This window comes from Diadema setosum, chromosome 9 (genome assembly GCF_964275005.1).
Source record: "Diadema setosum chromosome 9, eeDiaSeto1, whole genome shotgun sequence".
In the NCBI taxonomy this organism is placed as follows: domain Eukaryota; kingdom Metazoa; phylum Echinodermata; class Echinoidea; order Diadematoida; family Diadematidae; genus Diadema; species Diadema setosum.
In genome coordinates, this window is record NC_092693.1 from 29,436,085 (window position 1) to 29,462,981 (window position 26,897).

General features: G+C 37.4%; 1 protein-coding gene across 3 annotated transcripts in view; it reads right to left on the minus strand.

Annotated features, from left to right (window-relative positions):
- Window positions 1-25,939, minus strand: part of LOC140232981 (copine-8-like) — a 38,576-nt gene extending 12,637 nt beyond the window's left edge. Inside the window, exons 1-12 of one of the 3 annotated variants that reach the window (XM_072313086.1) lie at window positions 25,929-25,939; window positions 21,966-22,212; window positions 17,670-17,710; window positions 9,807-9,853; window positions 8,624-8,727; window positions 7,785-7,824; window positions 4,114-4,187; window positions 3,409-3,475; window positions 2,866-2,969; window positions 2,083-2,229; window positions 1,574-1,649; window positions 261-414 (exon numbers count right to left, since the gene is read on the minus strand). In XM_072313086.1, coding sequence (XP_072169187.1) covers window positions 261-414; window positions 1,574-1,649; window positions 2,083-2,229; window positions 2,866-2,969; window positions 3,409-3,475; window positions 4,114-4,187; window positions 7,785-7,824; window positions 8,624-8,727; window positions 9,807-9,853; window positions 17,670-17,710; window positions 21,966-22,054 — 943 coding nt within the window. In that variant the 5' untranslated portion in view covers window positions 22,055-22,212; window positions 25,929-25,939. Of the gene's footprint in view, window positions 1-260; window positions 415-1,573; window positions 1,650-2,082; window positions 2,230-2,865; window positions 2,970-3,408; window positions 3,476-4,113; window positions 4,188-7,784; window positions 7,825-8,623; window positions 8,728-9,806; window positions 9,854-17,669; window positions 18,019-18,575; window positions 18,617-21,965; window positions 22,213-25,928 lie in introns of all 3 variants that reach the window. The other 2 variants (XM_072313088.1, XM_072313087.1) reach the window with 2 other exon arrangements.
- Between the last annotated feature and the right edge of the window lie 958 nt (window positions 25,940-26,897).

Sequence of the window (26,897 nt, forward strand, 5' to 3'; positions counted from 1 at the left end):
TACAAATATCAATGTTACTGCAACAGATAACACTTCTACTATCAATGACACTAATTCTGCTGCTAGTACCAATATCTATACCACCACTACTATTGTCACTTCTAATACTACTTCTACCTCTGTTAATATCACTGCCATCATTACTGTAACTATACTACTTCCACTTCCACTACCACTGCAACTATCAGATGACTATCTCCCTTTAGATGCTTTATACATCCATCCCTCCTCCTTGGGCCAAAAAATATCCTACTGCTCACCATTGGATGCAGTGAAGTCGATGGCAACAGTGAAATTGAGTTGGCATCCTCCCTGGATGTAATCCAAGAAGGTGTGCTGAGGTTCGATGGATGCTGCCGTCAGAAAGATCAGCCCAGAGTTCTTCTTCTTTGCCTTCTTCTTTGGATGAATCAACTGATTCATAACAGATAAAAAGGGCAGTATGATCAATTGAATTCAACAATTTCAGTTTTAAGTGCCGACTACATATCAGCATAATTCTATAACATGCGAATCAAATGCTTGTGCAATGAATCAGTAGGATATGAAGACAGAGTTTAAAGGGATGACATACTTTAAGTCGAGATAGGGATTCAGATTTTAACTTTTTGCGAGATAATTGCAAACCTCTTATATGATATATCAAATATCATACAATATTAAGAGGAAATAAAAGTTTATTTGATAAAAATCTGTTTTGAAATGACTGAGATATCAAAAAATAAAGTAAAACAAAGTGGACCTACAAAAGGTGGGTCCCATCTTTTATTCAGACTACTTTGTTTTAGGATATCTCAGCCATTTCAAAATCAATTTGAATCAAACAAACTTTGAATTCGTCTTAGAAATTTATGCTTTTTGATAATTCATATAACTGGTTTATAATAATCCTGCAAAAAGTTCAAACCTGAATTCCCATCTCACCTAAAACTAAACCATCCCTTTGAATGTTCAACAAAATTCTTTGATCAGACAATGAGAGAAGCAGCAACAGAAACAATTCAGATGTATTCATGTTCTGTATACGCCATATATTTCGCAAATCTAAATTTTCGCGAATCGGGAATTCCCGACGATTTCACGAGTGGTTAAATTCGTGATCGTACAGTTCTGTACTGAACAGAGTAATGTATGCAGGTATGCAGGTTAAGCATATTAAATCCTCAAAAGGACAGTCAAAACTTAGAGTGTTAGGTGCATTGACAATTTAAAGCTCTTTTTCATCATTTGTCTGCTATACTACTTGCATTTGACAGTGCTACAACAACTGCTACTATAACTTCTTCATACTTACTAATACTACTACTACCACTGCTGATAGTAACTTTGACAATATCTTATTCATTCATTTGTTCATTCATATGAACACTGCCAGGTATAAACATAGTACCCAATGTGATTGTACACTATAAATGGTGAAGAAAATAGATGTCGTCCAAAAGATGGATGCACCAGATGGGGATTTGAACACACAACCTTCCGCTCAAAACCACCAGTCTATCACACCATTTACTGACACACACCAATACTGTACATTGTGATGGTAGAAATGTTTTGATTGGATGACACTCACATGATAGACGTTTGAATGGCCAGGCCCTCGTGACAGCTCCCTCACAGTCGTCTCAAAGACTCCAATCATACTGTGACTGCAAAATACAAAATCAGGAACATATGACTTCTAAGAAAAACCATCATAGATAAGGATGATATTTTAGACTACTGAACAACCAGACTGCAAGAATCTGTGGACAATTATGCTCTGGAGATACTAATGGGAAAAAACAAACCTTGCCAAAATACGGCCACACTTTTTGTCCTTGAACTTGTTTTGGATGCTGTCTGTTTTCAGGCTTATGAGTTTTATATCACCTCCCCCCCCCCAAAAAAAAAAAAAAATACACAAAAAAACAAAACAAAAACATTGCTTCTGTCTGTCCATTGCCAACGACACGAAGTTTGGAGATGTACAACAGGCAGCCAGAAGTGAAGAGTCTTGTTTTTCATATGCTAGATTACAAGTGGATGCAAATTGGCAACATCAGCAGCTGGCTGGGCTGTGGTGGATGTGCCTGCGCCTACCTTCCGTCTCTGTTCCAGTCGTAGCATTCCACTTGTATCTTCCTGTCGTAGTCACCGTTACAGAACGATCGCAGCATGATGCTGAAACACTTCCAGTTTGGGTTCAGTGTGTTCTTGATGACCTCTGTCTTGTGGCAAATTGTGAATCTGTCAAAAAGTGTGTTAAAAATTCTGGACATAAAAAGTTCGACTTAAAAGGCATGTAACCCTTTTGCAAATGTCACAAAATTTTGCATTGTTCGAGAGTAATGTCTCCTTACATGGTGTATGAAATCTTACGGTAATACACCTCAGAGTTTTTAAAAAGATATGAAAAACTTATCCCATATCACTCAAAAATATGCTCCCTTTTGTACTGAGGATAACAGTTGAAGAACTGAAAAAACAGAAAAAATTCACAGGAAATCTATTGTATTGTTTGCCCTCTGTCTTAAAGCAATTTCCAGTTTTACCATTCCAAGGATAGGTCTGAACTACCTACCTCTAAAATATACCAGCTTAATGAAAGGAATCTCATTTTAGGGTTGTGAAAGGGACACACAAACTTAAAAAATAAAATAAAATATACAAATATTGTCGACATGTCAAATGGCCAATTTAGCAGTAGCTCAGTTCTCACCACATTAAGCAGAAATGTTTTAAATGCGAGAGAATATTTTTAAAGAGGAACAGGTTTCTCCAACTTTATTGTGAACAGAATGGGATTGTGGTATGTAGACCCACTACCAAGTTAAGCCATATGTTTTATCTACATGGACAGAGTGCTTTGATTTTGATTCTTACGTGCCATCCTCGTTCTGCCTGGAGAAGACGAGGAAAGGGTCTGATTTTCCAAAGAAGTCTTTCTTGTCTAGATTTTCTCCCTTGAACTGCAGTGTCATCAAGTCCTGTGCAGGGAAAAAGAAAAGAAAAATACTCAATTATGACACAATATGACAACTGTTTATGTCAGTTCATATAAAACTTGTAAATGCTAAATACAGTATTCACTTGAAAGTGTGAAAATGTAGTGTCCACTGTATGTATGAGGAATAGTGGTGGTCTCTTGTGAAGCAGAATTTTTCAATTCAAGGCCATAGACATAGCAGAGAAATTAAATTTCATTTTTTTTTTCACATGAAAAGCAGTCGAACTGTGAAATGCACAAAGATTAAAACAGGAAAATTATAGCATATACTGCACTGTACGAAAGAGATGCTGGGTACAGAGAAAGAAAGATCTCTTCCTTAACCTGTTGAGGACAAGCTCATTTTGCTACAACATGCATTTCCCATAGACACTTGCCGAGTATACTCCGGACTTGTCGTCAATGGGTTAAATACTCACTTTGCATTGACTCATCTCTTCTCCTCTGATGATGATCTTGCCGCAGTCTTTCTTTTTACCTTTATAACTGAGACAAATGAATAAGAGTGCAACAATAATGATGGGGAAAATGTAACTTAATCAAAAGTCTAAAAACCCTCAAAAGGCTTTCTCATCAAGGTAAGGGTAGTTCATTTTTTCAGCATTACGAGACTACACTTTATTATCTCTGATGTTTCTTCAATTCTCTCTTTCTGAGTTTATATTATTATATCTTATTACTGAAAATGGGTATAGATTAATCATTTTGAAATCAGCACTGCAATGTAACAGTCTATGCTTGTCAACATATTTCAGTTACGCTTTTGCACAAGAATATTGACATTCCATGCAAGATGCATACCTGCCAACCCTGATCTGAACAAAGAAAAATCATCTAAAAATCTGAACTTTCATAATTTTCATATACTTTAATTATTATTAACATATATTTCCAAAAAAATCTGAACTTTCATAATTTTCATATACTTTAATTATTATTAACATATATTTCCAAAAAAATCAGAACATCATTTGATCATTTGAAATTAATGTAGCTTTGCCACACATAAAATGAAAAACATATGTACACATCATTTGATTACATGAAATTAACCTTACATGGCCATATATGAAAAAAAACAAACAAACCATAAACATGATCACGAATAATTTCCTACAACTTACTTCAGAGGCTGAACATATCTCCCTCCTGCTCCCATGATATTACCCATGGTACATTCCAGACTGCCAAGGAAATCCTGGCGGAAAAAAAGAAAAATGAGACTGTTTAAATCTTGGTCTAAAAGTAAATGTTCTTTCTTAGCTGTTACTTGTATATTCAAGTGACATTATCTTTCCAAAGGTCATATTAGGAATAGGAATTCTACCAACATCTATTATTGTCCTTTCCAAAATCTATTGTCTTTGACTGACAAACTTAGAAATTGGGATGATCTGTGCAGAATGGTAGGTATGTTGGACATCCTTTAAAATACTATCAACAAATCAAATGACAGCATGTAGGAATGAAAGAAAGGGATGATAGTAAACATGGAATATTTATTGGTGTTGGATATTTTCACAAATGCCATGCTCTCCACAAATAGCACAAAACTTGTAACATTCATATATATATTTGAGACATCAGAAAATGAGTACACACTTAATCATAAAATCATAACGGGTAAAGGTCACTGTAATTGGCCCAGCACTGCAAACTAATTGAGCATAAGTTTTAATTATCTCAGTAAATACCTACCTCATGATAACACTATTTGACAATATTGTAAAAGGATAATTGGCTGCATTTCTGTGGTACTTGAACATATTATAATTTCAAAGAGTTCTGCACATTTCCCCCTGTTTCCTGTGTCACTGGATTTAAACTCAATGCAGTGCCATGGTAGGATATTGTGCTTTCCATGAAAGTGAGGCATATACTGCTTACAAATGACCTTGCATCACACAATCAACAAAAAGCCACCAGGAAAAAACTAGAAATGTCGCTATGGTGACTGATGCCTCCGCCATAATGCATGATTCTCCCAATAGGCGTATAGTACAATGTCTTCACAATGTGTAATCCATGACAGTTTCACATAACTGGCAAAATATTGAAATGACAGGTCTGTCAGAAATGTCTTGATCTGGGTTTGCTATAATTTTTTTAAGAGTGCAGGTACACATATTTGGGGAATTGAGAATTTTTACTTGAATTCTGATGGACCTTTTCATTAGTTTATGCATTGAGTAATTTCCAAGGTATGAAGAAAGAGTGTAATAATGGTACAAAATATATATATATATATATATATATATATATATATATTTTTTTTTTTTTTTTTTTTTGGGGGGGGGGGGGGAATTGAAACCTGGCCTTTGACCCTAAACCTCTGACCTTTGACCTTCTGGCTGGAAATTTCCCGGAGAATCTCCATTAGGTAATGCATGTATTAAGTTTTGAAACTAATAATGCAAGCATTGCATATACTAGTATATGAGGGACATAATAAAATTTTGAGTTGACCTTGCCCTTTGACCCCTGACTATTGACCCATGACCCCTAAATTCCCTAGATAATCCCTGCCAGTCAGTACACACATATTTACCAAGTTCCACGAAGATACATTGAACCATTTGCGAGAAAAGTGATATTGCAACATTTTCACCTCACCTTTGACCTTTTGACCTTTGACCTTATGACATGAAACTCTCTCTGGAGAATCTTTACGCAATAGTACATGTCCACACCAAGTTTCAAGAAAATACCTTTGGGGCATTGCATAGATATGGGGGAAATTGCAACATTTGTAGCATTTGACCTTGACCTTTTGACCTTTGACCTCTTGCCAATGTCACTAAAATCTACTCAACTAATTGTCCCATCATACATCATCCTTGGACCAAGTTTGGTGAAAGCTGCTTCATCCAGTTTTGAGTTATCACGTAAACAGATAAATTTTAGGATTTGACCTTTGACCTTTGACCTCTGTCCGATTTCACTGAAAAACTAATCAAGTAATTGTTTTACCATACATCATCCTCCAACAAAGTTTGGTGAAATTTGCTTGATGCAGTCTTTGAGTTATCGCGTAAACGGATACAATTTCATGATTTGACCTTGACCTTTGACCTTTGACCTTTCGCTGATTTCACCCAAAATCTAATCAAATAATTGCCCCATCATACTTCATACTTGGACCAAGATTGGTAAAATTCCAGTAAATATTACTCAAGTTATCGCGTAAACGAAAGCGGACGGACGTACGGACGTACGTACGGACGTACGTACGGACGGACGGACAACCCGAAAACATAATGTCTCCGGCACCACTTCGTGGCGGAGGCATAAAAAATGTAGATAAGGGTAATAGTACCAAAGGGTGATATACTAAACTTCAGAGTGATATTTGGCTCAGGTAAATTGGGAATTCCCAGGACACATCCTAAAACACTTACACAATCCGGATTCCATCCATTCCAAACGTTACTCTGAAAAGAGGGACTTAGAGGTAAGGGTCTATCGAACTGTGCTGATTCACTACTTGCTGTGCACAAAGAATGAATTTAAATCTCTGGCAACCACTGCACCAGGATTATCAGATTATCCTTAAAATTGGCATACTCAGTCAGCACAACTTATTCATGATCATAGCAAAGGGTGCTACAGCTTTGCCTCACTCTGGAAGGTTTTACGCACAATATCCTACATCACATGGGTAGAAAATGAGGCCAAAAAAAGTAAAAACAACACAATATTCTAGTAAAGATAAGAAGAAAAAAAAAGACAACTTCAGAAAACCCTTTTTGTACTTAGGTTTACAATTCAAATCTAAAGAGAGAGAAGAGATTGAAAAAAAAATGTTCACTTTTTCAGAATACACAACAAACTTAAAATGGTAATCAGCCGGTCGTACGTTCGAGTCCTACTCGAGTACATAAGCCCATTTTACCATGGCTTCTACTGAACACTGATCAACTCAGCGCTTATTTCAATACGTCATTGTAAGGCCATTTTTGGAAGTCAGTTGAAATAAAAACAATTCCACACAACTTTCACTAATTTGAATAGGCTAAAAATGGACCTGCTTGACCCAAACCGCATATTTTTAGGCCATTTAGAAATCAACCCATGTGACTTTTTTAGGCAGGATTTGTAATGCATGGTCATATACATTCTAATCAACAGTCTGCAAACAGCAAATTCTCTGTTTATAGTGCCTTTTACACCCATCCATTAAAGGACAAGTTCACCTTCATTAACATAAGGATTGAGAGAATGTAGCAATATTAGTAGAACACATCATTGAAAGTTTGAGGAAAATCGGACAATCCGTTCAAAAGTTATGAATTTTTGAAGTTTTTGTGCAGTCACCGCTGGATGAGAAGACTACTGCAGTGAATGATGTCACATGCGTACAACAATATAAGGAAAATATAAAGAGAATTTCACAAAATTTAATCTTTTGAAAAAAGTACACATTCCCATGACTCATTACTGACGTACGTTATGGGTAATATTATTCCCATTGTCTTTAGAAAGAGGCAAGTCAAGTGCTCTTTTATTATGCAAAAAAAGTGAAAATATATTGAATTTTCTTTACATTTTCTTTATACTGTTGTACTCATATGACATCACAAGCCTTAGTAGTCTCCTCATCCAGCAGTTCCAACACAAAAATTTTAAAAATTCATAACTTTTGCAATGACTGTCCTATTTTCCTCAAACTTTCACTGAGGTGTTCTACTGATATTGCTGCATTCTCTCAATCCTTATGTTTATGAAGGTGAACTTGTCCTTTAACATACATCTTTAAATAAGGAGTATCTTTAATGAACAAACCAACAGAACTTACATGTTTACTGAGGTCTGGGCTTTTTGAGTCAACATCATACCTGGATGACAAGACAAGGGTCAGACAAGCGCAAATGTTAGAGGGGACCCAGAGTGAAATGGAAAAAGAAAATGTTTTACTGCCAGCACTAGGTACTCTAGTGAGTAAATATATGAATTTGAGAGAACTGCCAGGAAGAAAGTAGGTGTGAACAGAAGGAATTTCTACTAAGCCTCTGCACACAGAAAAGCAACAATATAAATAAATAAAAAAAATCCTACTGACAATAATGAATAAATAATCAATGACACACAACTTTTTATGATGATGATATCAATACTAAAAATACAAACAACAAATTCACAATATCAATGATGATGATAGAGTAATAATAGCTAAAGGACTACCTCTGTTGCTAATAAACTTGCGTGATAATAACAATAAAAATCATTACTACTCTTATAACCATCAAAACTCCAAAACTAATATACCATGTGGATGATGTTGGTGTGATATTCAATGTAGAAACATATTACTCCTTCTTTGGCAAAAGCACTGCTTACATCTATAAAAAAAGACAGTATAAAAAATCTTCAATGTTCAGCAATGGTAATTGATCTGTACTCATTGAAATATATCAAACATTGGCTCCTTTTTTTTCATCAGAATGCTGGTGAATAACTCCTGCAGTTACAGACGAGTAACAAAATCACTAATTTGGACAAGATGATAAGAAAAAAATTAGAATCACAAATCTGAGACCATCTGAAGTTAAAAAAAGAAACACCACAAGAGGTCAACTCTTAATCCATTAAGTTGCTGTTTGATGCTTCTGGAAAGACAATGACCAGTGGACTTACAACTCAAATTTCAGGTGCTGGACCTCCTCGAAGAAGTAGTCCAGCACAAACTTCTTGACAAAGTTTGGATTCAGAGTGTTCATGATAACCTCAGTCCGGCCATACTGAAAAAAAAAAAAGAGGTACTGTAAAACGAGAAATTTTCACGTGCATTTTAATTTCGCGAATTTCGCGAGCGCCAAAATTCGCGAAATTAATATGCACGCGAAAGTTTTTGTCTACACTACATGCATTGAACGCCAGTGGCAATTCGCGAAAATTTCATGCCGCGAAAAAGGCTGTCAGCTCCAATTCGCGAAAATTTCATGCCGCGAATATTTCATGTTTTACAGTAAAAGGTACAGCAGGAAATATTAATAGATGAGTATTAAACTGGTAAACTATTAATTACTGTTAATTATTCAGGGATGTGACACACTATGTCAGGTAAAATGTTGTGACTTGTGCATCTAGATGTAAAATCAGGAAAAGTTGGGAAACTAGTATGACAGCAATGAATACTCCGTCTTACAAAAATTATGAGATTCATCATTTGGTAGCAAATATGACTACAGGTTGATTTATCCCCAAAAAAGTTGGTATTCAATCAATCTTACAGGTTCAATTCCTTTTCTTGAGATTATGTGAACAGAATTATGGACATCTAGAACAAAGATCAGCTATCCTATGATTGCTTTTGTTTTCAAATCACAAATATGGCTTCTTGGTCTTCACCTAAATATTGATAATCTGAAAATGGCAACTGGATTTTCAATCCCAGAAACTGAAAAGAATTCTAGACACCGAAATATGAGAACAAAATTTCTTTTCTGAAGACTTCATCCAACTTTAGGTTGCTTGAAATATTGAGTAAAAAGTCAGATGTGCTCTGTGCTTACAAATAGAAACTCCTTTTTGTGTACAGATCAACAAGCTTCAAAATTTATTGAATGAGGATTTTATTTCTACATTATGAAGACAAAGACTTTGAGAGAAAAAGAAAGTAGATCTTCAGAAAAGGACAATTCTCAGAGAACTTAACATTCAAAAACAAATATGCTGAAGTCATTTGAATGATCATGCACTCAAATCAAGACATTTCAAAACAACATCAGCTTGAGCTGTGCATGTACTCTGATCATTGAAAACAGCACACAGAATTCAAAAAAGCTTAAAATGGATGAAAAACAACAACAACACCAACCTCGACATATTTGTCCGATCCAAGTGACTTCATAAAGAGAACACACACTGTGCAGGGGGAAACGATGAAGAAAAGCAGACAGTCATTCTCATGCCAGTCTAGGAACATTCACCTTATTTTTACCCTTAATTTCATAATATCCCCTAAAAAGGAATGATTCTCCAGCAATAATAATGGTGCATCTCTCAAGCTGAGGGGCAAAAAGGCATTCAACTTTACTGATTTGTGTATGAAGTCAACACTCTGTATTGCTCTTGGGTGAAAATGGGGCATGTGGATAATAATGCCATGATGTATGTAATGTACATTCCCTCATTATCCTAACAAAATGTTTCAAGAAGCATGCTTTGCACGAGTCATTAGTTACATTCAGATGCTGATCCTTAACTACAAGTTGAGCTAACTTTGAGGAAAAGCTTAGTACCACATAGATGCACTTGAAGTTAAGCTAGAACTTGAAGTTAACTTGATGACAAGAACCACAAGATTTCTCAGGGTTAACACTCTGTCCACAAACTGTGGGGGTCCCCACTTGTAGTTTACCATGATGTGGACACGATAATCAACCAGCTCAAAGGAAAGAGTGACATCTTAGTGAACTCCCCACTCCCTTTAGCTTCCAGGTCAACCTCCCAAATGCCCTTTGTACTTGGGTCATCACACCATCGAGTGGGACTCACTCATAGTTACAGGAACAAGAGCCTACCATTGATGATAAGCTTTGTCATCGATGATAGGCTTTGTCATATAGACACATGTTGAAGTGAAGGGGGCAAGAGCTTATCATCAAAAGTTAGCTTAACTTGAAGTTAAGGATCACCATCTGAACATAACTAATAGTGATGATAGCACATTCAACCAACATAAAATGAGGGGTAATGAGTGAAGCTATGAAGCTAAATTGCATCATTCCTGTGACTTCCACATAATTGTTAGCATGGTACAATGAATTTCTAGACTGCAGTAGACATTTGATTTCACACGTTTATTTCTGCCTATATATCAAAAATTTCTTCAAACCCAACATTATTATCAGGCATTGGGCAAATATAACTAATATGTATTGATGCCCAAAATACAAAAGAAATTGAGACAACATCAGTTGATATATTAAAAAAAAAAAGCAAGATTCACAAGTAAGCACATAACAATGATGTAGATGCTCATTAAATATCAAAATAACAATAAATAAGATTAGGATCCTCTCGTGGAATGAAGGCAAAATTCAGGGATTAAAGGTTTATAGGCGTTAGTACTGCTTTTATGAGTGTAATATCACATTTACGAGGCTAAGGTGTTAGTACCACGATATCAGTAATCTATATTCAGAATGCACATTCCATGCAAACCAATGGCAAGATTCACATAAAAAAGTTTACTACTGCTATGATTACTTAGAGTTTGCAGTCTCCCTTGTCTCCCTTGATGAATATAATATATATTCCAACAAAAACTGCATCCATTCTCTTTCCCACATGAAATATTAATTTTGTGGTTGTTTTTGTTTTATGTTATGATTTTTGAATGATATGTTTTACTCCATCAAAGATGGACTTGAATCCTGCATTTACGGGCATTGAATTGATCTATATGCATTGTTGGATGATTTTCTGTTTTTAACAGGGCAGAAGGTAATTTAGCTGAAGCCATGGTTTAGAAGAAATGTTCACATTCATGGTGAAAGGAATATAGCACAGGACCATTTTTGAAAAAAAAAAAGTTTACAGGTCTTGGCTAATGAATACACAAACAAAGCCCCCCCCCCCCACCCCCCACCCCCCCCCCCCAAAAAAAAAAAGGAAAGTCAAGTCAGTCTTTAAACGAGGAATCACAAATTAGCTTTGATGAATGGTGTAAGATACTTTATTTTACAGAGACCCTTCCCAATATGACTTTGAAATCCCCATTTTAAGCACGGGCCACTGAGGTCCTGTTGACATTACATTCTGTTATTCCCCATACTTATCATTTTGAAATGGCTTCTCCAAGTCTTCTTTTCCTCTCTTTCTCTCTCCTTTTATTTGATATTTGCTAGGTTTAGTTGACAATGTATGAACTATGACCTATGTGAGTGTATGTACGTGTATGTGTGTGCCACCTATCTTACAGAACCCCTTTGTATAGAATCCCTAGGTATATAAATGAAGGAAATCCTACACTGCAAAAGGTTTCTTGACGCATTTCCTGCCAGCACAGGTACACCACACACCACAGGCATGATGAATAGGAGGATTAGCATTTTAGTGCAAAGCCCTGAGAACTTATCTTCCATTGTCAAATGCCCAATTGTGTTTGGCTTTTAAAAAAAAACATAATGTGACCTTGCCAAGCAATGAAACCGAGTCAAGCTCCATGAACATGGCATTACAGGCATTAGCCCTTATTCATGACCACTGACTTTGTCCCACTGTCTTCTGTCTTCCACTATTTCAAATTTTTCACCACATCTGAATTTCAGTTGAGCATTGAATGAAATGTTTGTTTGTTTTTTAGTTTTACACGACCAAAATCCTGCATAACTTAATCCACGTTTGGACACATCCTAATGTAATCACTATTTGTTGGCATGAGTTAAAGAGGGTTTCTCACTTTTAACTTACTGATGGTAAGTAAAAAATGAAGGCAGTTTATTAAAAAAAAAAACCACAAAAACAAAACAAATCAACCAAACAAAGAAACGACCCCAACAAAATTTCTGACCCGAACAATTCTAATATATAGACTGTGGTTCAGAGCAGAATTGTCCAAAAATGATTTTACTACACAGGCAGACTGAGAGGAAATAGAGGATTAAGACTTAAGTAAAACTATTACACATTCTTGCTTTCTTCTCACTGAAATTCAGAAACCAAATTTAGACATATTAACACATGTGCTGATCGAATATCAGTGGCATTTCTACAATGTGCAACTCCAACCCACACCATGTTTCTGGTGCAAATGCCAGAATTTGTTTTGTTTTCCTGAGGATTTTTTTCCCCTTAATTACAACTTCATCTATGAGATGATGCAAGTTAGATGTTTATCCCTGGATATGGATGGGTGATGGGTGGTGGTGGTGGTGGTGGGAAGGGGCGGGGGGGGGGGGGGCAGGAGAGGACAAGTACCATGAATAAGTATGGTGTTTGATACCAATTCTAGTGATTAAGTCGTGGTATGGTCTAGTGTTGTCATTGCATGCACATAGTATGATATGAGCTGGGTAAGAGATTGAAGCTGAGTTTTCATGTGCCATGTACAGTGCTTCGTAAAATTCCAAACAGTACAAAATCAAACAGTTCAACCATTGAAAAAAAAAATAACAAGATATCAGTTCAAACACATCAAAACACTGATGGGGATGTAAAGTAAAAACTCCATGCATTCTCAAGCATCTGCTCAAAAAAAGGATGCTTTTCCCCTCAAGTGGCAACGTTCTTTCCTTTGTTCGTCATGCAAACAATTGAAGCAAGCGATACACACCACATGTAAACCCAGACTCTGAATAGGTTGAAAACAGGTGAGAACGGACAGAAACTGTTAGTAGAGGGCACACGGCAACTTGCACAAGGGGAACACTCCAAACGACTTGTGCTTGATACTTATCATTGTGCCAGCATGATCACCATTGTTATGTTTACACACTGCATTTCCTTTTATCTTTATTGCTCATTCTTGACATGAAGTTAGGCTGTCATTTTAAACAAATAATTCCCTCAACGCCATCCTCAGATGTCATCTCACAAAATACACAAACTATTAACCTTGGTCTGCTTTGCTACGAAGTTATGCTTATTACATAAAGTGCTGCTGAGCTTGCATTTGTCTGTCACACATTATTTGAAACATATGGCAATATCATAATTTACTCTCAAATACATATTTCCTCAAAATAAACTGGTGCCCTGAATCCCATGCCTCAATCCAAACAACCTTGGAAATTTTCCCTATGATGTCACTAGGGCATTCAAATGTATCAGTGCGGATCACAGATGCTTTTCAACTCACATAACTGCACAGCCTGGCATGTTTTGTACTTTGCTGTTTTGGCTAACAGAGATTTACCAAAATGTGGATTTCTACATATCGTCGCTGGGGTGACAAGACCTTGTATCTCAAATTTTGGTGAAAATGACTTTTTTGCATTAGTGGTCAAATAATCGATTAAGTGATGTCCTTTTCAAATCCCAGCTGTCTTACCCCAAAAATGAAGCCACCACGGCATGTCAAAGGAACGGCTATCCCATTCAGTATAGTGCTTTGGCCGCCATGTTTTTTGGCTCTCCTGAACATTTGACATTTTTGAGATACGAGGTCTTGTTGCCCCAGCGACGATATAATCTGGGACACATGTGCCATATCCATAGTAGATCAAAATCTTTCTCCAGCCGACCCCACCCCCTTCCCTAAAAGACAAACAAAACAGATGAAATACAGTCAAATAATCATAGATGTACATAAAGCACTCACAAATCTATCAATACTTCCCAAGCATTATATGCCTCTACTGGCTTGGGACTACAAAGATTTGTATCTCATACCTGCCAACATTTCAAGATGAAATATCTTACTCGTGGATTACAAAAATCTTATTTTATATGCAAACTGAAGTTAAAAATCTTACTTTCGGTCAAATCTCCAGAAAATACACATGAAAGGTATATCTAAATATTTTTTTAAAATCTGATTTCTCTGACAGAAAATCTGATTTTGCTATTTTTAACGTAAAAAATCTTACTGAATCTGATAAAATCTTACTAGTTGGCAAGTATGCTATCTATGTTATACTTTGTTCTATCCCCCTTCCATTTTTGGTACAATATTTCCGCAAAAGGAGGACAAGAAATGATTGGCGTTTTTACATCATCACAGACTCCACAAAACTCACTTGGGAACAAACTATGAAAGAGAAAACATGAGAAATCATAGCATGAATCTGCAGGGAAATGAAATGAGAATTGTAAGTGAACATATTACATGTGCCTTCCTTGCCCTGCGAATGGAACATAAATGTAGCTAATAAATAGCTAAGAAAGCTTCTGAGGCATCTACCATGACACACATTCTGAAAGAAACAACCATGTTAAAGCCAAAACATAGTTCATGTATGCCAGCAGAACTGTCCATTATTGCTCTGAAATATATGTGTATGCATAAGAAATGCATGAAATAACGCTGTAATAAAAAAAATTTCAGGTGGGTAATGACGAAAATGAGAAATATTAGCCAAAATGGTTCACTGGAAGCCGATAATCTTGGAGGTTACCCAATTGTGGTTGCTATGTAACTTTTCATTTAATAGATTATAGGTCATCAACAAATTGAGCCACAATGATAACTTCCATCGATCATTCGTGCTAGCATGCAGCTTGTTGAAAAATATGATTGCAAGGGCACAATTGATCATCATGTTACGTTCCACCTTCCTACAATGCTGAACACCGTAGGGCTCTTCTGGAATATAAGTTGTGTAATACGATCGAAATTATTCCACACTCTAAGCAACTGCTCATCCTGGCAAATCGCATCAGCCAGGTAAGTTTCTCAGTCCTCCCTTTTTGATGTATCAAGAGCAAATTCCATATCATGGAAGATGAACTTGCAGCCCTTCTGTGAGCTATGTTTTGGCTTTGAACATACTTTTACACACACTGAAGCAAACAGCCCGCACTCAACAAATGAACAACAAAAACCAGAATAGAGTTTCAAGATGAAAATATCAAAGTTTGCAGGTGTACACGGAGATCATAAGAAATCATGCAGATGTTGAAATGCTTTAAAAAAAAAAAAAGGCAGGGCAGGATTAAAAAAATGCAGTGATTTAGCCACAAGTGATTCAAACATTGTATGCTCTTTACTTGAGGATAAAAACTGGTAAGTCATACAATGAACTTTGTAATATAAGCACCACAACCCAACATTGCAAGTTCATAGGCCACCAAGGGGGGGGGGGGGGGGGGAGCATTATAAACTGCATCATTTTGAGAAGAAACCTGTTGCAGGTATATTACTTTCACTGTCTATGAACATCTTTTAATATAGCAGCAAGAGCAACAAGAACTGAACATTTGACACATTTGAACTTAAAACGGGACATGACATATACTACCGAACATACATACAACTAGTGATCACTGGATATGCTGTGCAGATAAGCTGGAATGTAGGATACACGTAAGTTTACAAAAATAGCCTGAAGAAGCCAAACTACAAATATGGGCATATGAAAAATGCACAGACCTAGAAGGCCATTACTACCATAAAAAAAAAATAATAATCATATGAAAAAAAGTAATAGAAATAGTTTAAAAAAAAGATAATGCAAAATTTAAGACTGGCAAATGATGAAAGTTTGGTTTCAAATTTCCTCTTTCATGTTGCTTTTTTTACTCTAGCAAGGCTTTTAGTGTGCCAGAAGATTTATGACAACGAATGATAGAGCTTACAACTCCAGTAGCATTTTTATTTTGATCAAAGCAACTGCTGACAATCACACACTTTGTTTGGAAACAGGATGACTGAGAAAAGACAGACAGGGTAGGTTAGGGGGTCATGGATCAGGAAGAATGGGTGGCTGGTTGGGGGCAGAGAAGTTATGTGTGTAGATTGGGGACCAGTCTTGCAACACTCAATTTTAGTCATTTATTAATTTCCTTGTTTTCTAAACTCTTCAAATCACTCCGCAAACGCATGCATGCATGCATACTATTAGAAGTGTCATGCTTTCATCGCTCATGTGTACGGCTACTGGGTCACTGTTACTTTTTGTTTTTCTTCTTTTTCGTCAGGCGGAGGCAGACAATCAAATTGGCTGTTTGTTCCTTTTTTTTGGGGGGGGGGGTCTTTAAAATAGCAAAAAGGATTTAGGGAGACATGCAATGAAGCAGTAATCTGCCTGCATATGTTAACTCTGATCAAACACTGGGAATCCTGCATAGAATTGCCATTATTTGGTCACATCTTTAAGACAACATAAAAATGACAGAATTTGCAGAAGATTTCATATAAATGCACGTCTGAAGCCGGCATATGATGAACATCAGGGTCAACATATGCCAACTTTGCAAGGAACTCTGCACTGCGTTTACTGGTGAACAAGGAGAGTGATCACACATCATATTTGTTCTGCTGATTCAAATCACGGGGTATCTTAAATAACACTAGGATACCACAGGTCATGCACATGTAGAAATGAAACCTGTAAACACAGACATTTTTGCGGTATGTTTAATCTCATGCGTATGTCGCGCTACTTTTGGCTAGCGGGCATTCTATACCCAGCAACAACCTCTTCACAATTTTCACTGCACATTTTGAATGGGTGGAATTGTGGGCTTTGTCAGTGCTACCTCCCTGGTACGAGTTGGTGTCTGTCCATGTGCCCTTGCAGTATTCACTTGAGCACAAGTTTGTGCTGCAGAAGTTTCTGTGCATGACATATGATAGGACAGCACATCAATTTTCATGCAGGCAAATATTGATTAAAATTCCGTCTTTTCTGTGAAATGGATGAAAACCTAGGAGTATAGAAGCAATCGTGCTGCCGGAATTCAAGAACCTGGAAATGTGTTTTTGAGCCACTCAGCTTGAAAAATTGACAGTTCAAAAATATCTACGTTCGCAGTACCGTACTGAGAATGTGCAGGGAAACCCATGTTATATTTTATATAATACTTGTTTAGTCAACCCGCAGTTTTCAGAACCCTGGGCATGTCATGTATTGAACATATGAGAATAAGAATATTTTGGAAGTGAAGGGGTTAAATGTATATATTCTGATATCTTGCTGAGTTTGCTCTACGTTGTATGTGGTGGGGGTAATGTGTGCCTCTTCCAGCTACTACAGTCATCAGGAAAGAACTGCATTAACTCGGTTCAGCTTACGTGGATCACTTTTTGAAAATGTGTCCATGTCCAGAAGCTTTCTGAAAGAGAATTAAGATACCAAGATGATATTACAGGGTAAGTTTATCGTTTACATCAGGATACAGTGTAAACAAACAACATTTCCAACAACCCTCCTGACCTTGTTACTATCTCTCAATCTCCATTTCTCTCTCACTTTAAAGTTTCTCCCAATGATGTCCCACTGAACTTGCAATGTTTCCATGGTCATGGATGAAATTGCTGTTTGCATCTCCTTTCTCTGCTTTCTGGTTACATTTCTGCCTTCTTCTTCTTCTTTTTTTTTTTTTTTTTGTAGACAGTGGCAGGTGATACCTCACTACCTTTGCTGTGAGAAAACAAACGCAAACACACACAAAACAAGGACCAATGTGACTGTTATCAGTGGCTGAACACACGCGTGTTAAGAGGGTGGTCCACATGAAGCTTCTAGCGTGTCGCGGCAACATGCTGCAGTTTTTGTGCCACAATTAAGCGCCATGCCGAGAATTCATAACATTCTAGTTTGAGATACTTGCCAGAACATGCAAGTCTGCGGTGTTCTGAAATTTGTTTCAAATTTGGCTACACATATTTTTAGCAGTGGACTACAGCTCTTTCACTGCATGGACAAATGATTGAAAAGTTGGCTTCAGAGAGCACCTACAGCATATCTAGTACCCAGGAACTCAATCCCAGGGGCAAGCAATATTCCTCAAAGCGACATGCTGAAATTTCAAATTGTGAACTACCCTGATAGCAACATAGTTTCAAGCCACCAACGAATGAGCTGAAAGTGCAGTGACATCAACGTTAATAGAAGAGGAGTGAAAGGATGAGGGTGTTATGTCCACTAATGTGTGGTTTGGAAGAGGGGATAGGCAGTGCTTCATGTAGCAGTCTTACCGGGGTCTGACTGGGAGACTACATCCGTATCAATGAGCTTTCTGTTTGGGAGAGAGATACAGTGACATGTATTGGGACAGAGACAACGCATCTTCGTTACTACCGAAGACTAATCCACACGAATACTGTCAAACCTGTTTTTGAACGGTCAGTTTTGTACAGCAGCCAATACAAAGCCACCTCTAGAAGATAAAAAAAAAAAAATCATGCATTATAAATCTTGGGTGTTTCATCCAACTGACTCTAGTGGCTAGCAGCTAACTAACTGCCTTCCAATTCATTGTCATTATTTAACTTTTTGTAGAAGCCACAGAATCCTACATTTAATAAAGACCATGTCTGTTAGCATGATAGTTGTTATTTTTGTTTCTGCTTTGAGTAATCTGCATCTCACAAACTAAAATTTAATCATTCTTTTTAAGGGTGAACCAGATTGATATCTCAAAAATATAAGAAAATGTAGGCTTGTTATATCTGACATAAGTAAATTTAAACAAAATCTGACCTTTGCATCTCATATGTAAATGTTTGTGAGACATGTATTGAATGTGAAATCTATCCTAGATGATATCATTAGATACTATCACAACAATCATAATAATCAGAGCGTTGAATTGAGCTGTCTAGATAACAGCCATCTTTGATGTTTTCCCCAATTCAATTCAATTCAATTCAATTCAATTCAATTCATTTATTTTCATTCTTCTTTTTCCAACAAAACATAACACAAGATAAATCAAACCAAGCACCCACTTATACATGCAGCTTTGACTGTATTTCAGTATGCACCTTGTATGTTTGACCACAGAGTGAAGGTCTGCTTGGTGTCAGGTTAGACTGGCTGGCTAATATTGAAGAGGTAGACTACCATTGTTGCGGTAATGCTACTTAAACAAACGCTCAGCCATTGCCATGATCATTGAGGCAATATTTGCATTCTGTATGTCACACAGTGCGTGAACAGTAACCCAAGTTTTGGTTTACCTGCTTTCTATTGCAGTCTGACAGAATCAGTCGTGAAAAGGAAAAGTGGACACGTGACCTATTTTGTCCATTTGTATGCATTAGTCAAATCACCATCTACAATACGGAGAAAATTGGGCACAATGAATCCAGTAACTTCACAAAGGATGTTCTTATCTAACATCTTATCTATCATTGTCTCCTTTACAAGAAATCCATATGTTCTTATATGTAGAAAACGTGGAGCTTGCGAGACAAGTCTGCTTTCTTTACGTGATACATATCACATCTCTTTTTTTCATCATTTGAACTTTTGTATTGCCTTGATGTAAAATTTAAAGAGAAAATACACATTACACCCCAGCAAAGTAGCTGACTTTTACTGTAAGAGTAACACTAAAACATTACACAAGAAACACTATGGTCATACTAGCTTAAGAACAACTGAGGCAACTAAGCTCTCATGGCTCCGTGGATAAGGCCATTGACTCTAAATCGTGAGGTTCTAGGTTCAAGGCCTCTAGGAGAACCTGTGCCTTCAGGCAGAGTCCTTTTACATTATGTAGGTCCCTATGCATTGTTGGGTCCTTCAGAGGGATTTCAAGCTGTTGATCCAGTAGTAGCTCATTAAGTCTTTAAATGCTTTGCAAGTAACCGCATAAAATATATGCCAACACAAAACTTTTCCAAGGAGCTTATCACAATCTAAATGAGGTGATTTTTCTGCTGTTCCTGGAAATGGGTACGACAGTCTTCAAAATCTGCCAATTTTGCTTACACTTTTTTGTTTAAAAGCAAAGTGTTGTATTTTTACTGCATATCATTTCAACTTGGGAACTTGGAGATGGGCAGAGAGGGGAATAGATCATGCAATAGTAAAATTAGTAGAACAACCTTTGTGACTCAGACCCCGTTTACAGTCCGGCCTCAATTGCGCGGCCGAGCCTCGCAATTTTGTCCATTTACACTGCTGGGCTCGGCCGCGCTTTTGATTCAAACCTTTCAATATTTTGTCGTAGTGGGGCTCTGCTTGTAAACAAACGCAATTTGGTATTGTCTGGTTTTCAGACCCTTTGCCAAATGAATTCCGTGGCGACGAAGTCGCCGTTCGGGCAAAGGCCTTTGCCGAAGAAAAAAAAATCCTTTGCAGGACAAAACCACCTTAAACTAGTTTTCGACGTTGAGGGGGTTAATATCCTGAATAGCGAAAGATACAGGCAGAGGGTTTGGAAGCCAGACTAAAATTGGCCGCGCATTTGGCCCAGTTTGCGTTTACACCAAGAAGAGGCAGGGCTCGGCCGCGGCTCGGCCGTGGCCGAGACCACCTCCAGAGCGAGGCCAAATGCGAGGCCAATTTTGGCCTCGCATTTGGCCTTTTGCGCGTTTACACCGAAGCGGGGCTGGGCTCGGCCGCGGCCGAGCCTCGCACTGTAAACGGGGTCAATGAGTTTGATCTTGCAGCCACTTTTCACATGTTATGTGACACCTGCACACTCTTTGAAGAGGGAAAGCTATGCCTTCCATGCATGACAGAAGACATAGGATTTAGAGCATGCAATAAAAAAAAAAAAAAAAAAAAAAAAAAAACCAATCAGACCAACATACCCACATATTTTTTTTCTTCTCAACATTGACATGGGGAAGGACAGAAGATTGAATACATAAATGGTGTGTGCTTACTGTGGCAAAATATGGATATTGAAAGGTTCGATGGACAAAGGTTTACACAAAATACCAAATGTTATTGCTTTACAGCCTGAACAATCAAGAGAATGTGCCATTCTCATGGAGGGAATTTCCCTTTTGCATTTATACTGCAACTCAAAGTGTGTCTAAGTACTGTGCATTCACACCTATTTATACCAGACATCTCACTTGCATGAGACATGTGACAGTATGCATTGTCTTGTTTAGTTGTGTAGATCATAGGTTTCAATCTTTACATGGAACAAGCTTTACTGACCAACTAGTGCACAGCAGCATCTTGAGGCAAACAAACAAACAACAAAACTTGCCAGCAAAAGAAATGATATTGAATTTGGAGATCCAACTTCAGTTTTTTATCAAATTTGGCATCATCATGCACCATGAATAGTCAGTTTCCTGCAAGAAAAAGGTTATCTTTTCCCCCACTAACCTTAAAAAGACAATATCTCTGTTCTGCATGTGTTTAAATAGGTGAAACTGCAAACACATTTTGATTCTACCAGGTTACAGTGGATTATTTGGATTATATGGATCTGGTTATCCAGTGACATGCTGAATAGGAACTTTTGCTGTTTATCACCCTCCTCACTCTGTTTGAATCTTTGCTTAATCTGATAAAGAGGCAATTGCTAGCTTGTTTATTTTTAATGATTCTACATGAGATAAATACAATGAAAATGGACATGAAAGGAGAACTAAATTGGTGGTAAGTGCAATTACCTGGCTGATACAGTGAGCTCCACTTTGGTTGCTGGGATGCTTTGTTCTGGATCCATCATGAAGTTGACGTCCCCTGGACCTGCCATCATTGCGACTTGTTCCTTGTCCCCTCTTGTTGGCCCAAACACCCGTTGGGAACAACTTCCTCTGCTGCGTGGGAGTGACGTCAGACACTCCAGCAGACAGACTCACCCGCGTCAAACGGTGCTTCTATTTGTACAGACAGGAGCCCACTCCCTTATCAGGTCTGGAGAGGAAGGATTTTAAAAATGATTTTAGGTCGAATTACTGGTGACTGAAAGTTATGTTTGCTTTTTCTTCTTCTTTACCTCCCTTAACCTCAGAGCTACCAAGTCTCACGCATTCTGCGTCAGACTCAAGCATTTAGGGGCCATCTCACGATCTCACGCATGGCACCCATTTTTCTCACGCATCGGGCGAAGTCTGCAACTTGGGCCTATAATAATGAGCATGGCTCAAAGGATTATTAAAGTGATAGTTGCAATTGAAGGTATATTTCCCTTTTGTCTTTCAAAATAAGTAAAAAATAGTCACTTAAGTGCACATGCACCTGATCGCATCATTAAGAGCTAAAAATTGAAAACGCTCCCTACTGTGGGAGGGGGAAAAAATCCCTCCCACACCCTCGCTCGCGCACACATTTCGCGTGCCGAGATGCCGAGTCATGAAAATCTCATTCATAAAAATTTTTTGAACTTGGCATCCCTGTAACCTGTTGAGGACGAGTCCCGAGTATACTCAGGCAAGTGTACGTGGGAAATGTTGGTTGTACACTTATTGCAAAATCAGTACGTCCTTGACGGGTTAAAGACCTCAAGAGAAGCTGCTCTATCAAACTGTTCAACTGAATACATTTCAAAATAAACATGAAATTCAATTACAAACATCAGTAGATGGAAAAACTTGTCTACAGGTCCGGAGGAGTCTTTTATCATTTTTTTTAAAACTTAAAAAAACACACACAAAAAAACACACACAAAAAAAAACTTTTACGGCTCTCCTCCCATCAGTTGCTCCTTTGTAATGCAAGCCTCATTCATTCTTTTATTGTTCTGTGTCCCTGGCCCCGCCTAGTCAGTGTAGGCTAAAGTAACTCGTCAGTAACTGATAGTTTAACACTGAATTACTATTTTTTTTTTCAACTTTGGTATATAATATCTATATATACATATATACCATTATATATATATATTTGAAAATGTTATTCAAAAACCTTATATGTCAAACAGGTAGACATACATTTGCTAACTGCACTACAGTACAAAGCATTCTTTAGCAGTCAGATGCAAATCCTGGTTGGTATCAAATGTAGGAAAAAATACACTTCTTGCCAGTCCAAGGAAGATTTAAACTGTTTAAATCCAAATATAAATCCAAATCCAAATATAAATCCAAATCCAAATTCAAATATAAATCCAAATCCAAATCTGGAGCAAATACAGGGTCTATCACAAAATGTTGATATGCTGGATGGTGTCCAGGCTGTCAATCTCTGTAGTGTGGATTACACAAATCAGTACGCACTGAAAACATATCTTGATAGAATGTCTGCAGTACTACTTTAAATTTTGGTGAATGCCCGTTCTCCTTAGCAACTAGTGATTGAAAAGGATGACTGATGGCGGGATACAAACTGCTAATGTATGCTCACAAACAGCAGGTCCAGGCTAAAAAAGTAAAATCCATGATGTGTTGCTAAGAAAAGGTTGGTAACACACCCTAAATCTTGGTCCTTTTCTGTGCGAGTTCTTAAATATGTGAGAAGGATAAGATATACCAAAGATAACCACGAAGTGTAAACTGTAGAGTAGTAATAGTAGTACAGTGTTGGGGGTGGAACCTTTCTCAACAGTAGTGCAGACTACACAACCGACAACTGCCTCACACACTGCTGATACAGGCTGCTGTGCTGGTGTTTACAGACAGGGACTACAATGTACTTCAGTATCTGGTTTCTTGTGTTGGTCTGCTGATCTTTAAATACAACGACAGACATTTCCCCGAGCTTGGAAATTTCCCCCCATCATACAGTTTGACATGTTCGATGTTCAGTACATTTCCACCACTGACGTTCCGTTTGCTGCGGTCAACGACGTTGACGGCGATGACTCATATTTCCCACAGTCGCAATTAATATATTCGTGGTGTTGCCCAATACTATACTAAGTACTAGTAGTAGTTGATCGCTTGTACAACCGGTACAACGTACAGCATTGCAAATAACATGATAACCAGCGACAAGTGGGCAGAACAGAACAATCAATCGACTGAGGCAGGTTGCGAATTCGCGTCAGGCAAAGATTTTGCATCGTCTTTAGTGTGTGAAATTCGCTATGAATAACGATGTTACACACTGCGTTTATAAAGATGCAAAAAATCACACATCTAAAATCACAATCTGTGCAATACAATGACACATGCCACACCTATCTGGAAATTGCACCAACGTCACCCTAGTCCCATACAGTATATTTCATGTTGTGCGTAAATTTTAACGTAATTATTGTTATTTTTTTAGGTGGCGGTGGGAGGAATTATGTTTCAATGATAAATGATGAATACTAAATGAAAAAAAAAATGGTACAGTGTATTCAGATCATTAGGCCTCACCTCAACTGATTTCTTTTTATGCAGCAAGCTTCCAATCGCACGGAATCTTTCAGCAGCTCTTTTGTACGGTACCCTCGCTTCGCTTGGAGCTCCTCAGTCGATCTCGCCGATCCGAGTGACGCGCAGTGTAAGTGCAGTATGATGAGTAAAGAGATGGGCCGCAGCTACCGAGCGCAGCGAGAGCAGAAATCGGGTGGTATGAGCGTACATCAACAAATCGTGGCGCGCCAGGTATTATGTAGTATACAAAATTGTACAGCACAACAATGCCACCGCGTATTGCCACCGCAGATCGATTGGAGTCATCAGGGACTCCTGCAAATGGTGATGAGTTTCTTTGGCAACAATTAAGTTTCCGTTATGAGAACATGTAATTCGCCAAGAATACTTTCAAACCAAGAAGTAAACAGAAAGCTCAATCTGTTCTAACATTTATCGTCGGGGAAATGTTTCGCGGAGGTGTCGTGCATCGAGGAGATTTAATATGTCTGGCTTGACGGAATGTCTCGAGGGAAGAACTGTCAAAGTACCCCCCCCCCCCCACAAAAAAAAAAAAACCAAACAACAACAACACACAAATCAAAACAAAACAAAACAAAAACAAAAACAAAAGCAAAAACACCCCAAAAAGAACAAAATGAAATAAAACAAAACTCCTCCGAACAGGCAGATTTTTCCGTCTCACCACGAAGTTGACAAACTGAGAGCTATACAGATTCGCACACGTCAAAGCTTGAACAATCCAAGAAATAAAAAAAGAGAACTCTACACATTCTTATATTTCACTTTCTAAATCTAGTAAATGAAGAAAAGATTCAGGCAGAGTCATTCAATCAATACAGCCTGTAATCTCGAACATGAATCATCAGCTATTCAAACCACTTTCTTGATTGAGGGCATTGTACACAGTCATGTCATGTTGATGTGCTTTTGTATATGCGTTTTGTTTTTCTATATGTCCTGTCTGTCCAGTCATGAATGTCACGCTTTGAATTACTTCGTATTTCGCTTTTGTTAGTCTTTGAGGCGATTGTACAGTGTTTGAGTTGTCCAGAGTATACTAGTTCTGCTTTTTAGTGGACCCTTGTATTTTCTTTTTTTTTTTGCCTCAGTACATGGATGATGTTATAACAAGCTTGGTTTAAAACTATGTATACAAGCTTTTAATTCGTATATTGCCACTAATTTTCATCGTAGGGCCTATACAGTCAACTATTGTGTATACTAAAATCATTTGTCATTTCTATATCACGGACGTTCTATATGAAAGAAGAAAATGAAATAAATTGAACTGAATTGAATTGAATTCAATGAAATACAAGGGAAACTCACGTAATGTTCCTGTCGAGAGCACCGTGCAGACTAAAAAAGAAAAAAAAAAGAAATATATATATATTATACTGAAAGAAAATGTCGGCCTGTCATCAGGCCTTCATCAGGATCTACCAACAGAATAATTATTATCTAAGTAATCTGATGTGTCATAATATAATGCCATAACCTATAATGCCAATCTTGGTAGATCCTGATGAAGGCCTGATGACAGGCCGAAAGCTCGACTGATTAAAAGGGAGACTCTAGATCGAGAGCAACGTCCGCCTCGGTCTAATTTCTTTCAGTATATGCTACCCACAATGAGGCACCGCGTAGTTTGGGAAGGGAATTATCTCTTGCACTACATTTATATGTACATATATATATATATATATATATATATATATATATATATATATACATATATATATATATATATACATATATATATATATACATCTCCCTTTGGGAATGTGTATAAATTACTATTTTGTGCAGAAACAGTGAAGAAATGAAATAGATGACTAAATGTCTTGTTCAAGTTTTCAAAGTGCAGTGCGGTGGCACTGTGAACTTATGAGGCACCGCGTAGTTTGGGAAGGGAATTATCTCTTGCACTACATTTATATATATATATATATATATATATATATATATATATATATATACATATATATATTATATACATATATATATATACATATATATATATATACATTATATATCTCCCTAAGGGAATGTGTATAAACTACTATTTTGTGCAGAAACAGTGAAGAAATGAAATAGATGATTAAATGTCTTGTTCAAGTTTTCAAAGTGCAGTGCGGTGGCACTGTGAACTTATTTTAGTAGTGGCAATAAATTTGTGATGTAATATTTTGTTCACCCAGAAAAAGGGATAAGAAAGTTTTGACTGTCAATCGGACTTGCTCGCAAACCATGCCTCTATCAGTTTATCAATAATGTATCCCGGTCGCTTCCTCAGTA